Source organism: Acipenser ruthenus, chromosome 5 (assembly GCF_902713425.1).
Source record: "Acipenser ruthenus chromosome 5, fAciRut3.2 maternal haplotype, whole genome shotgun sequence".
NCBI classification, from domain to species: Eukaryota; Metazoa; Chordata; class Actinopteri; order Acipenseriformes; family Acipenseridae; genus Acipenser; species Acipenser ruthenus.
The window spans coordinates 26,876,171-26,889,839 of record NC_081193.1 but is presented as its reverse complement, the minus strand read 5'-3'; the positions used below and the strand labels follow the sequence as shown (position 1 = coordinate 26,889,839).

The 13,669-nt window shown below is 38.2% G+C and overlaps 1 protein-coding gene across 1 annotated transcript in view; it reads left to right on the top strand.

Moving 5' to 3' along the window:
• The window catches only part of LOC131737108 (collagen alpha-1(XIX) chain-like), a 106,286-nt gene that overhangs the window by 75,155 nt on the left and 17,462 nt on the right, over positions 1 to 13,669 (top strand). The window contains exons 32-50 of the mRNA XM_059023921.1: positions 26 to 61; positions 194 to 247; positions 580 to 633; positions 1,301 to 1,342; positions 4,131 to 4,235; positions 4,459 to 4,512; positions 4,766 to 4,819; positions 5,787 to 5,840; positions 5,929 to 5,982; positions 6,075 to 6,119; positions 6,440 to 6,490; positions 6,588 to 6,632; positions 6,750 to 6,776; positions 7,215 to 7,268; positions 7,890 to 7,934; positions 8,057 to 8,101; positions 8,198 to 8,260; positions 9,107 to 9,142; positions 10,694 to 10,738. Of these exons, the coding sequence (XP_058879904.1) occupies positions 26 to 61; positions 194 to 247; positions 580 to 633; positions 1,301 to 1,342; positions 4,131 to 4,235; positions 4,459 to 4,512; positions 4,766 to 4,819; positions 5,787 to 5,840; positions 5,929 to 5,982; positions 6,075 to 6,119; positions 6,440 to 6,490; positions 6,588 to 6,632; positions 6,750 to 6,776; positions 7,215 to 7,268; positions 7,890 to 7,934; positions 8,057 to 8,101; positions 8,198 to 8,260; positions 9,107 to 9,142; positions 10,694 to 10,738 (963 nt within the window). The remainder of the gene's footprint in view (positions 1 to 25; positions 62 to 193; positions 248 to 579; positions 634 to 1,300; positions 1,343 to 4,130; positions 4,236 to 4,458; positions 4,513 to 4,765; positions 4,820 to 5,786; positions 5,841 to 5,928; positions 5,983 to 6,074; positions 6,120 to 6,439; positions 6,491 to 6,587; positions 6,633 to 6,749; positions 6,777 to 7,214; positions 7,269 to 7,889; positions 7,935 to 8,056; positions 8,102 to 8,197; positions 8,261 to 9,106; positions 9,143 to 10,693; positions 10,739 to 13,669) is intronic.

Genomic DNA, 13,669 nt, shown 5'->3' with positions numbered 1-13,669 from the left:
CAACATTAATAAAATATTATTTCAGGGTCCCCATGGTCCAGCTGGAGAACCAGGTATTCAGGTAAGAGCATTGGTTTTCAGTATTTTCCTTCACCACCATTCTGGTCACTAGTGATAGAATAGATTATAGAATAGGGTATAGATTAATACATTGCACAATGACATATACAATTGTGCTGCTGCTGTTTTCCAGGGGCCCAGAGGACCACCAGGTTTGCCAGGGACAGCAGGCATACCTGGAGTTGAAGTAAGTAGGATTTATTGTGTAGTCCCTAAAACCATGTTAAAACATTTTAATGCAGCAAAGCACAATGTAAGCATGGTAAAATAGAAGTGTGGTAAAAAATAATAATAATAATACAGAGTAAGATGGGATAAAAGTATTTATGGTGGTTTACTCATGTTCAGAATACTCTCATTATCACCTAGTCATCATTAATCCAGAACAGACCAGATCCTGGAAGAAGTTATATTTTTAACTACAAGATTGTTCAATTGAATGCAAATAAGTTTTTGCGGAAAATCATTTCCGGTGTTTTTTGCTTCTAATAAGCAATGCTTTTTCATTTCTGAAACCAGGGAACACCAGGGAGGGATGGGAAAGCAGGTCCCCCTGGTCCCCCGGGAGAGCCAGTAAGTGCCCGTCTGAGACCCTTGCCAGTAATGTTCAATGGCAATGCTAGGGCACTGTAATGAAATGGTGTGTCAATGATAGCACTAAGACAGCTACTGTACAATGCTGTAAGCCATTGATAAAATAGAACCACTGTGAAATATTTGTTCCTAGTAATGCTACTCAGGAGTTACACTGGTATTTATGGGCAGCAGTGTGGAGTAGTGGTTAGGGCTCTGGACTCTTGACCGGAGGGTCGTGGGTTCAATCCCAGGTGGGGGGACACTGCTGCTGTACCCTTGAGCAAGATACTTTACCTAGATTGCTCCAGTAAAAACCCAACTGTATAAATGGGTAATTGTATGTAAAAAATAATGCGATATCTTGTAACAATTGTAAGTCGCCCTGGATAAGGGCGTCTTCTAAGAAATAAATAATAATAATAGTCATATTCCAATGGTATTTAGCAAACGTATGTTGGAGGAAATAATGTTTTGGATATAATGGGCCACAATTACAAAGTTTTTGCTCCAGTGCAAAGTTTGTACCACTTTTCTTTCAAAAACTATTTGTAGTAGACTTACAGTACCAACATGTGCCCCATGAACACAGCTGATATTGTTCTTGTATAACATTTGGTAATTTAAAAATACAATTAAATAACTGATTTAATTTTGCATGTTGCAGACTGCACTGCCAATGGTTCGAGACATGGGTGCTCTTTTAAAGGTAAGTTTCCCTATTTTAATTTTTTAATATATATATTTTTTGTAGATTAGTTCTCCCACAAAGGTCCTTTATTTTTAATCTAGTTTAAAAACCTTCAGTAATATTGAAAGAAACACATTTTAGGTTTTTAACAAAATTGTCTTCATCCCTTCCCCTGAGTACAGGTAAACCTGTACTAAACCTTACAGACATATACTGCAGAACAGTAAACATGTAGCAAAGTACAGTAAAATATATTAACAGCATAGTAAAGATGTGTTAAAGAACACACAGGCATGGTAAACTCTAGATACAATGGATGTATAGTAAACGAATGGAAAATCCCTAGAAATGCATAGTAAGAATGGAAAAGACACCGTGCACTACGCAATTAAAGTGCAAATTTACCATGGTATTAAAATGTGTGGGTGGTCATCTATGATAAGTTTTACATGTCCCACGGTAGTGATCATCTTTTAATTGTTCACACATGCCTCTTTTCTAATTGACGGTAGTTTAAACCCACAATAAGAAACATTTAGAATATTAAAAGGCTGTTTGAGTCTTGAAATAGAGGCAGTGTAATGATGTGGGTGAAGTTGTTCTTCACAATGGTAGATCAGAGTGTTAATGAGAGGTTTGCACTTTCACAGAGAGAGAAAAATGTGTTTTTTTCAATCTTTATTTTATCTCCATGGAGAGTAGGATCTTATTAAGTAGTCTAAGAATACTGTCTGCATTCCTTGCAAGGGGTAATTAGGAGCTACAGTACCGATCAATATTTTTAGCAGCCTGATGAATAGAGCTGCGACTGAAGAACAGAACAAATGTACTCACTGCTGCATGATATTTGGAGGCTCTTAGAAATATGATAAAAAGTAATTATCTTTTTAAAGTGTAGAATTTCACATCGGAGGCTCCTGTCTGTATGTACAGCTCAACACTGCCACCTAGAGAGACTTATCCAATCCTACAGCATCACAAACACAGGATGCATGGCAGAATTCAAGGCAGGAAAGAGCTTCTTCAGCTTAACTTGTAGTCTTGTCTGGAACTAGGAGTATTTATATATGCAGGGGCTTTAACAGTTGCATACTCTGAGTAACAATGAATAGTCACAACCGTTTTGCCTTTGTGGTTAGTACATCCAAGACAGATCCACACTTTGAAACGGTTACCTTAAAAAAAGGGTAAGTATATTAATACATTCTGTGACATCTTCAAGTGACAGCCATACATTTAGTTTTATACTGCTAACATGTATTTATTTATTTAACCAGAAAATATGTCTATACATTCTTAAAGAATTCGAATGGTATATATTCAGAATAACATGTTTTGAGCAATTTGAGTTGGGGGAGAAGGTCTCTTATGGTAAGTGTCAGGGTGGAATGTACATGTACATGCTAATGCATTTTCTTAACTCCTCTAATGATTGTGAAAGATAAAAGACCTGATTGTGGGTCGTGAGGTTATTTTTGAATAAAATGAGTACATTAAATCAAATAAAAAAAATATTTTAAGCAGACATCAAAAAGTTATGTCATAAGGGCGATTTTCAAATCTAGTAGAATAAAGCGTACCTGCATTCGCTGTCAAGTTGCCTTTGTTTAATAATGTCACTCGAAGAGAAGAAAGCAGGCATTTAATGGGTTTTGAGTTTAACAAGCCACTGTAGCTAACAGGTAATAGCTTTTTTCAGTTTTGTTTTTCAGTTTTTCTTTTTAAAGTAATACTACGCATCTTTGTGGAAAGCACAAGCCCATGATCACATGTGTGATCGATTTCAAATAAAACAGTTGATGGACAGGATATTCTGTAATAAAGGGGGAAACAAATCAAATTTAATTTTACAGTTCCTGGAGTGTTTGGCCTGATTTGGCATGCTAAGTCCAAGCAATTTATTATTAAGAAATTTGAAGTGGATTAGAAATCCATAAGAAATGTGGAAAGAGATAAAAGTAAGAAAAAAGAAACATGCTGCCTTACAATGCACCTAATAGACCATTTTCTCGACCTCGTAATGGAAGTGAAATTCTTAGCCGAGGCTAACATGGGAAATTTAGCAAGACATCAGGAGATGTGTATGCATCTGCTTCATAGGTCTCTTAAATTTGCTTATGATTTATAGTTTGCCTATTCATTCTACGCCAAGTTTGAACCATTTGTAAAATTAGCACCTTTTAAGTTAAATGACTGATACAAATAAATAAAAATGTAAAAATGTTTTGCTCATTTGAATTGTCATGTATCCACCCAGTCTTTACCGTGCCATGCCTCCGTGTTGATTTTATTTGTTTCCTGAAATTATTTCCTAGATCTTTAGCGGTTCTAGGATTTACTATATACGATTAAATGAACACCTACACCATGTAAAATATGTAGCATTATTTATTTTAAAAGCCTTTTTTTACTTCCAGGAGTGACACATTTACAACTTTTACATAAACAGCATTACTTATAAGAAATTGTAACGGTCAGCGATTGGCAGGTTCATTATTACAAGATAGTGAGATAAACGGCTTTCTTTGTTTAAAAATAAAAAAAAAGCTCTTGAATAATTAAACTTCATCTGCACATAAAGGCCCTACCATTAAAGCTCTAATAAATCAAAACATAGGCCCTGTATAATATAATAATAGTAGGAAATAGTAATAATAATGCTGTAGTAAAGAGCTTCAATGAGGTAATGAACATCACAATTGGCTTTGGTTTATTTGTGTACCCAGTTAGACATTGAGGCTTTACAGGAATCGGTTAATCACAGGTAGTAGTAATGAACATGTTTTGTTTTGTTTGCTTCAAACAGAATGCATGCCATGTGTGCCAGTTGAGAGCACCGGGCTTGCCTGGACAGAAAGGAGACAAAGGGGTGCCTGGAGAGCCTGGTGCCGAAGGACTGGAAGGTGTGAAGGTAGGTGCTTCATCTCAGGCATCGCTGTTTATACCACAAACTCATATTTTCATTGTTACTCATGGTAGCAGTATTCTCTATTTACTTTTAATGGTCTAAACATCTGCATATTTTAGTACTGCAGCCCTGTAATTACAAAAAAAGTACTGTACAATAGATTTTCACCTGTAGAATAGAATCAAATAAATTCTTTTGCCCCCTCATTCTCTGTTTCTTTTCAAAGGGTGACCCAGGATTGAGAGGGCCTCCAGGGAATCCTGGGAGAGAGGGCCCCAAGGTAGGATACAGTACATGTTTCTAAAATGCTTAAACAACTGAGCAAATTTATAGAAAATAAAGAAAGACTACTATAAATATTCTGTACATACTGTGCTGTACCAAAGAAACACCCTTTCTCTGTCTAAACCTTGTATTTGTTGATATTCTATGTTTATGATTTATCTGAAGTGTGTATATACCTTTATTTACATCTGCCCGAGGTGTTATTCTTTATTCATGTTGAACAATCAACTGTGTTTCCTCCCCTTCAGGGAGTTAAAGGGGAACGCGGATTTCCAGGTCCTACTGGAGAAAAGGGAGATGAGGTATGTAAAAAGAAAGTGTGTATGCCTGTGGCAATGTGCCCCGCCCCTGTGTGTATTTTTGTGTTTTACATTGTATGTTGCGTGTGTTAATGATGGTGTATTGTAGTTGGTACACGGAATATAATGCGGGTAATGAGCACGAGTGTTTAAAATGTGTAATTGTATTTAGGCACGGGGATTGCACTTCACTTCACGTGCATTTAAAGTATTTAATATGTGAGCACGGGGGTTGCACAGAATTAGTTCACGTGCTGGAATTCAAGTGAATAATTAATTAGTAATTGAATCCCGGCACAACAGTATATATAGATGCACAAAGCACTCACTCGGGGTTGTGTGTTCGGTGAGTGGAGAACGGGTGTGGAGAAGGAGAAAGTAAGAATTAAAGTAAAGTAAATTTAAAGCAAAGCATACCATTGCTATTTCGTGCTGGAAGGACCAGCACGATACTTGTGTGTTTATTTTTACTCACCGTGTTTGTTTGTCTGTTTGTCCACTGTTTGTTTAGTGTTAATCCGTTTTGTTTGTCTATTTATTTTGGCCTCAAGAGCCGTGTCCTGTTTTCTGTTTAAACCTTTTACTCTACAATAAAACACTGAGCGCTGCCGCGTCTCAGATTCACTGCAAGTGCTGCCTGTCTGAGTGTTTCTTTCTGGCCTGACATCATCCCAACAGCTAGCCTGTCACAATGCCCTTTAAATATATTATGTGTTTACCATTGTCAAATCTGTATAGCACCATTTTATTGTATGTATCAATAAGGTGGTAGATATGAAATCACAGAATTCATAAAGGAATCCATATTTTCACTGGTTTGCTAACCCCTCTCCTATGGCCCCTATAAATCCATACATCATCTGCATAGATCAACATTAGTATTATTAGTTTTCCTGACTATGACATGATTGGGTGTTGAAGTACTTAAATACCTCCATTGAATGGAAATAAATGACATCTCACATTGCAGGGCTCTCCAGGCGTGCCAGGGTTCTCAGGTCCCACAGGTCGCACTGGAACTCCTGTAAGTGTTCCCCTCAATTTCACTGAAAATAAATCTGTTTTAAATCACTTACCCAGAACTAAAATATGTGGCCATTGTTTATTTACAGGGCCTTATGGGAAGACCTGGACCCCATGGTCAACAAGGAACTAAGGGCGAAAGAGTAAGAACGTTATTTAATACGCTCTCTATTTGACAAAAAATGGTCATGTTGGTTAAATAACAAAGACACATTGTTTCACCTTGGTTTTTTAGGGCAGTGAAGGGCCGCCTGGCAGACCAGGACTTCCTGGACCTCCCGTAAGTTGCCCATATTTTCTTTTGTCAGTGTTAAACTCCTGCATGTATGGGTTCTGGGATTTATCTATAACAGAAGATTTTAGAAACTGATAATATTACAGAACAAGTTGGGAATAACTTTCAGTAGATTCCCCACCATACGTTGCTATTGATATGGCGGCTATCATGTAAAAATGTCTATGATCAAAGATGCCTGAGTAAATATGGCCATGGATTTTGTACGTGACTCCTAGCACTGTAGAGGTGACATAATGTACTGTACTGTATTGTGATACCTTGAAGTGGAAGATGCTTTGAATTCTGCTGGTTGTATTTTTCAGGGCCATCCATATCTTGAGGGAAATGGCATGAGCAGCCTCTACAAATTGCAGGTAGAGTATACTTTCCAGTGAAATGGTTGTTTTTTTATCATTGGTGGATTTTTGTTCTACTTCTGTTTTTTAAAACCAACTATTAATTATTTTCCAGGGAGGTGCAGGTGCTGTTGGCTATCCTGGTCCCCCAGGTCCTCCAGTAAGTTAAACTTAACCTTAGGAGGGGTTGTCGTTGTGGCTGAACTAGTGTAGACATCTGTGAACTCACAAATATATTTTACCAATATGCTTTTTTTTTTTTTTTTTTTAATTCCAGGGTCCAAAAGGCGATGAAGGTTTAGCGGTAGGTATATTGTATAAATAACATTTTAAAGAATAGTCCATGGGATGCTCTATTTTACTGTTTATTTGCCATACATAAAATTCCTACAGTGTAATAACATAGATACAGTATATATTCTTACAGCTATCAGCATACCTACTGTATATAATGCCTACAGTGCATGGCAGGAAGTATTTTATAGAAGGTAGATACAAAATGCCATTTTGCTTTATTATCAATACATTTCTTGTATATACAATTCAAATGTAGATTTAGATTTTCAAATACTTTTTCAATAGAGTAGTTGCATTAGACCAAAGTCACTTTAAAGTGGGTCCCTGTTATAAAATGTTTAGTAAGCACTGCTGTACAGTATATGTTGCACAATTCATTGCTTCAGTACACTAAAAGGTATAATCTAATTTGCCTGTTGTAAATGTGATATTATATTTGCTGTAGGGAGAACCAGGTGCAATGGGATTGCCAGGACTAGAAGGACTACCAGGAGCAAAGGTAGGGAGCTGACGAAGATTTATATTTTAAAGGAAATAACTATACAGTTACGAACTCCAAAGTTACAAACTGACCAGTCTGCTGAACACCCCACTTTCAACCGGAAGTACACTGCTGTGTAAAAGTCTTAGACATGTTGCATTTTTCTCATCTGATGCATTATGAGCATCAACAATTTACTCAAAGCCTCCACTAGTGTTTTCTACTACTAAAACAACCTTGACTTGCATAAAGAAGGAAAACATTGAGTGAAATAAATCGCATCACTCGATTTTCAAGGTGTGGTATCTAAAGCATAATCAACAAGTACAGAGAAACATCATCTGTAATTGACAAACCCAGGGCTGGAAGACACAAAAAGCTGTCTAACAAGGATGAGCAATACTTGAAGATAATATCCTTAAGTAATAGAAAAAAGACAAGCATTGAATTGACATCAAATCAACAGTACGAAGGTCACTTTTGAAATCAGGACTTAAAGGATGTGTTGCAGTAAGAATAGCTCTGTTAAGAAAGGGGAACAATATGCACAAGAACACGGAAATTAGATTATGGAACAATGGTCAAAGGTGCTTCGTAGCTCATAAATGTTCACTGATGGCTTCAATGTTTCCTTTAAAGGGAGATCCAGGGGTTCCAGGTACACCAGGTGAAACAGGCTCACCGGTAAGTGCACATCTATTCCAGCTAGCCTCTTACAGAACTGTTTATTGCGTTATAAATAGAAGGAAGTTGGTTTATGTGTTAAAGAATCCCTTCTCCTTACACTACTCTCCTCTGTCCAATAGGGGAAGCCTGGGTCTCCAGGTACACCAGGACTCCCGGGGGAACCTGTAAGTTTCTTTCTTCCAAGTCTGTGTTCAACATCATATTGTGCTCATGATCAATGTCACACAATACTAATAACAGGGTGCCTTTTGATCTGACAGGGGGAGAGGGGACCTGTGGGTGAGATTGGCTTTCCTGGACCTGAAGGACCTTCTGGACCTTCAGTAAGTTCCGAACATCATCAAGATATATATTCTCACAAGTTGTTTTAATGAAAATCAATGTAAATGGACTACCCAAACCACACATAACTGTGAACCACTGTAAATCTAGAGCAAGTGTAAACTACTTGTTACAATGCTATATTATCTATATTGTTGTACCTTAGAAGGCATTAAACTGTATCCATGGGAGGACATAGGGTAAAGATATATTTTACAGTAAAGTATATTTTAATCTGACAAACTTTTATTAATGTCACCTTCACAACTAGAATGTGACATGTATATCTCTCATTTGAAGAATACAGTATAATCAATAAGCAAATACATCCACAACAGAAATATAGCTTCAAGATAATGCTAAGGAATCTAGGCAGTATATTGCTTTGGTGGTTATCGGCTTGTTACTTGTTAAAGATGGACACACTGTCAGGGTTTTATCAGAGCTTATCTGAATTAGGGTTTGGACTTAACCAAGCTTATCTGAATTGCATGTCGACTTCAGAGACCATGCTGGATCAAGTAAAAGAGCGAGTGATTATAACAGCTTTATCTGCATGAACCATGATTTAACTACAGCCATAACCTCAAGCACTTCAAGGCATACATTTAGAGTTAAAATTAAGAAAATCAAGAAAGGTCTAGTGAATACATTTCTTATAGTTGTATCTCCTATCCTGAAAACGTTGTCACATATCTTTTTGAAACACAACCACTGTAGCATTGAAAACATTTATGTAAGTGGAAGCCAATTTAAAGACAAAATCCACCTTTTTCCTTGTAACATATTCAATTACAGTATATTCGAACAGCTCATAATAATGCATTTCTTTATTTTTATTTTGTTAGGGAAGACCAGGGAAAGATGGGATACCTGGCTATGAGGCATGTATATATTGTATTTACATTATTACTTATATATATATATATATATATATATATATATATATATATATATATATATATATATATATATATATATATACATTGCTGTGCAGAAGTCTTAGACATGTTGCATTTTTCTACTCTAATGCATTATGAGCATCAACAATTTACTCAAAGCCTCCACTAGTGTTTTCTACTATTATAACAACCTTGACTTGCATAAAGAAGGAAAAACATTGAGTGAAACAGCTTGCATCACTTGATTTTCAAGGTGTGGTATACGAAGCATAATCAACAAGTACAGAGAAACATCATCTGCAATTGACAAACCCAAGACTGGAAGCTGTCTAACAAGGATGAGCAATACTTGAAGATAATATCCTTAAGGAATAGAAAGAAGACAAGCGTTGAATTGACAACAGAACTGGCAGAAGGCACAGGTGTCGTTGTCCATCAAATCAACAGTACGAAGGTCACTCTTGAAATCAGGACTTAAAGGATGTGTTGCAGTAAGAATCCCTCTGTTAAGAAAGGGAACAAGACTAAAAGGCTAAAATATGCACAAGAACACAGAAATTGCTTTGGACTGTTGATGGATGCACAACGACACCTGTGCCTTCTGTACACTCAATGTTTTTCCTTCTTTATGCAAGTCAATGTTATTATAATAGTAGAAAACAGTAGTGGAGGCTTTGAGTAAATTGTTGATGCTCACAATGCATCAGAGTAGAAAAATGCAACATGTCTAATACTTTTGCACAGCAGTGTATATATACCGAAAGGTATTCAGGCATGTTTTATATATTGCACTGTATCTTTTTGCTGTTACTGTGTTTTAAGTGTATCTGTATTGCTGATACCTTGTAAAAGAGATATTGCCTTGCAAGAACACCCCTGTAAAAATACATTTGTATAAATAAATAAATGTCATAACTGCTAATGTGATGCAGCACCTTGTTTCCTGCTGCAGCACCATTTGAAAATATTCTAAATCTGTCTTACTGGTAAAAGCAGAACATACAGACTCAGGGACCGGCTTAAAAGATACCAAACCTTCCGTGCTGAAACGACTTTGAGAAAAAAAAAATGTTTAAAGATGAAATGCTGTAACAGCCGTTGGAGAATGTAATTATTTAAAAATCTGTTTTGACCAAGATGTACATCTCATTAACCAAGATGTCCTGGAGCGGGTACAAATAGGGCAGCAGCCACAGCATCCATACATTGATTACATTAACCTTACACAATTGCATCATTTAAATACAGCACAGCAATTAAAATACAGGCTTCCAGCAAAATTGAAAGCATTTTAATAATTCCTTTAAGTGGCTTTCTGAAATGTTGGGGGTGGTGAAGTGTCTGACCAAAGTTGGCAGCCTGTTTTAGTTATGCGTAATGTGCTGCTCGAGTGAATTCTCCAGCTCCAGCTCCAGGGTCCAGCAACAAGATGTTGATCTGAGCTGCTGGCTGCCTGTGATTGATGTTGGCATGGTTACCACATATTCAAGAGTTTTGAATACATTTTTTTATACTTGTGTTTCCCTATTACAGGGAGCATCTGGTAGAACCGGAGACAGAGGATCCAAAGGCGAGCGTGTAAGTTATCTAGTTTTCGGAATTGAACTAGTTCTGCCATGGGTTTGAGCTGATTGGCTTTAGGGTATACATTTTTTTCACATCTAGGTCTTTAATTTAAATTCAGCCAAGACTTGTAGTGATCAAATGTCATTTCCAGTTTCTTTTGGACATAACACAAAAAAAAAACACCAATTTTTTTTTTTTTTTTTACATAATATTAAAATGATGTTGTGCAGTACAAAGAACAGTGAACTGGGGATCGTGGACAGAGATCTGGGACAATGTGCCAGTTCCCATGCAGGGCTATTTACACGTGAAATGGCGATGTGCGTGCAAGTCTGGGAGAATTACTTGCGTAAATCAGGTTTGTGGCCGAAAAAAACAGCCAAAGAGAGGGATATGGTAAACCTCATTTACTTGTGTAAATGATGAAAAACACTGGAAAACACGCCCATTTTCACATGGAAACCCACATTTCACGTGAAAATGTAAATGAGCTTGTTTATCCTTATGTGACACAGCTCTAAATATTGCAAGGGAACAGGTCAGTTGTTACTGTGGGTTCCAAGACAGCAGAAAGTGGGTGGTTTTATGGTTAGCAATAGTGTTTTTCACCTTAATGATAATGCAGGCAATTTTTTATTGTTGTTTTTTGCTGTGTCTGCCCTGTCATGCTGTATATCTCAAGTGGGTTTACAGTTCTGTATAAAACCACTTACAAATATACCATGAACTGCGGTGTACACTTGTTATAGTATTAAAGCAGCTGTTTGAGAATACCCTTGCTGTGAAAACTACGCTAAAGTTAAACACAAAGAGCAAGTGAGCTGCTTAAATGTCTGTAACTGAATTAATTCCCGTGCTTTTTTTGATCCCAGCTATGTCCGAAGACAACGCGTGTCTGCCCTCCACGTTAATGATTTCCATTACACGAGAGTAGATGTTAAAACTTCATGCTGATTTGAACTCGGCTCTCGCCAAGATAAGCACCAACTAAGACGTAGCTTTACAGTAAACTAATGTGATCCATATGTGTCTCCATCCATTTACGTTTCCTTCCATATGATGATGTAGATATCCTTCTGTCTGGTGTTAATGGCTGAAGTGTAATGCTGGCTCCAGGGATCAGCTTATTTTGCCTCCCTGGCGCATCAGCACACACAACGGCTGCGATGCTGGCTCCGGGGATCAACCACAGTGCGGCCTTCCCAGCGCATCAGCATGACAACCGTCTGGATTGAGCTAAGTAGGGTACATCTCTGGGGTTTTCAAGTGGGCACCTTCCATCCTCAGTGTTTCGTCGACTAGCCCACGACACCTCAAGAGGGCTCGACGGTGATTCTGGCGTCCCAGCATCACCCCCCTCCGTCCCCCACTCAACTCAGCCCAGCTTACTTACCTGTACATCAGCGTTTCTTTCTTTCTATTATGCTTGAGATCCCCAGCCAGAATTTTTCCGTCTCAACCACAGCCAGTTGCTGCTCCTCTCTGCTACTTCAGATAAGTTCTTCACTGTGCGACGCAACTCTTGGCCACTGAATCCGACGTCTCTGAGAAACCTGGTTGTAGAGTGTGCCCCAAATCCTCGACAACCCACTTCCACTGGGTAAACCCGAACTCTCCATCCTCGCTGTTCCGCTTCAGTGGCTAGTTGAGCATACCGCAGTTTCTTCCTCTCATACGCCTCATCTACAGCAATTTGCCCCATGATATCACCAATTCGAAGGGCAGCCTTTGCATCCTCCACAGCTTTCTTTGCCGCCCACTTTCTTCCAGTTTTCAACACAGGTGCTGCCTCCCTTACGCATTTATCGCATGACTCTACTAATGTCATTTCCAGTCTGACCTTGGCGCACTTAAACTCCTCGGTTAGAGCAGAGACTGGTAGCTGCAGTATTCCTTTACCATAAAGTCCCACTCTGCTGAGGCAGCGTGGAACTCCCAACCATTTCCTGATGTATGAACTGATTAAAGCTTCCAGCTTCTCTACTGTTGTCAAAGAAACCTCATACACAGTCAGTGGCCACAGCAACCTCGGCAGTAGACCAAACTGAAAGCACCAGAGTTTTAGTTTACCTGGTAGAGCGCAGCTGTCTATGCTCTTCAACCCTTCCACTGCTTGTTGTCTAACTTCTCCCACACGAACTGTGTCCTTTAGATCCCCATCGTACCATCTCCCAAGACTCTTCACTGGCTTCTCAGACACTGTTGGTATTGCCTCACCATTAATGAAGAATGTTTTATCTACTACTTTGCCTTTAATTATAGAGATGCTCCTTGATTTAGTGGGCTTGAATTGCATTCGTGCCCATTCAATGTTATTGGTTAATTTGCCCAATAATCGATTAGTGCAGGCTACTGTTGTAGTCATGGTTGTCATGTCATCCATGTATGCTCGAATTGGTGGTAGTCGCATTCCAGAAGCCAAGCGCTCTCCTTCTACTACCCATTTTGATGCCCTAATGATTACTTCCATTGCCATGGTAAAAGCCAGTGGAGAAATGGTGCATCCTGCCATTATTCCAACCTCTAGGCATTGCCATGTAGTGCTGAATTCTGAAGTTGAAAAACTGAATTGCAAATCTCCAAAATAGGCTTTCACTAAATTTGTTATTGTCATCGGTACACTGAAAAAATCAAATGCTGCCCAAAGTAGTTCATGTGGCACTGAACCATATGCATTAGCCAAATCCAGGAATGTCACATGGAGCTCCTTTCTCTCCTTTTTAACTGATTGAATTTGTTGCCAGATCACATTGATGTGTTCTAAGCAACCTGGGAAACCTGGAATGCCCGCTTTTTGTATTGAAGTGTCAATGAAGCAGTTCTTTAATAGGTAAGCTGACAATCTCTGAGCAATAATGCTGAAGAAAATCTTGCCTTCTATGTTTAATAGGGAAATGGGACGAAACTGACTGATGCTTGTAGAATCTTTTTCTTTAGGTATAA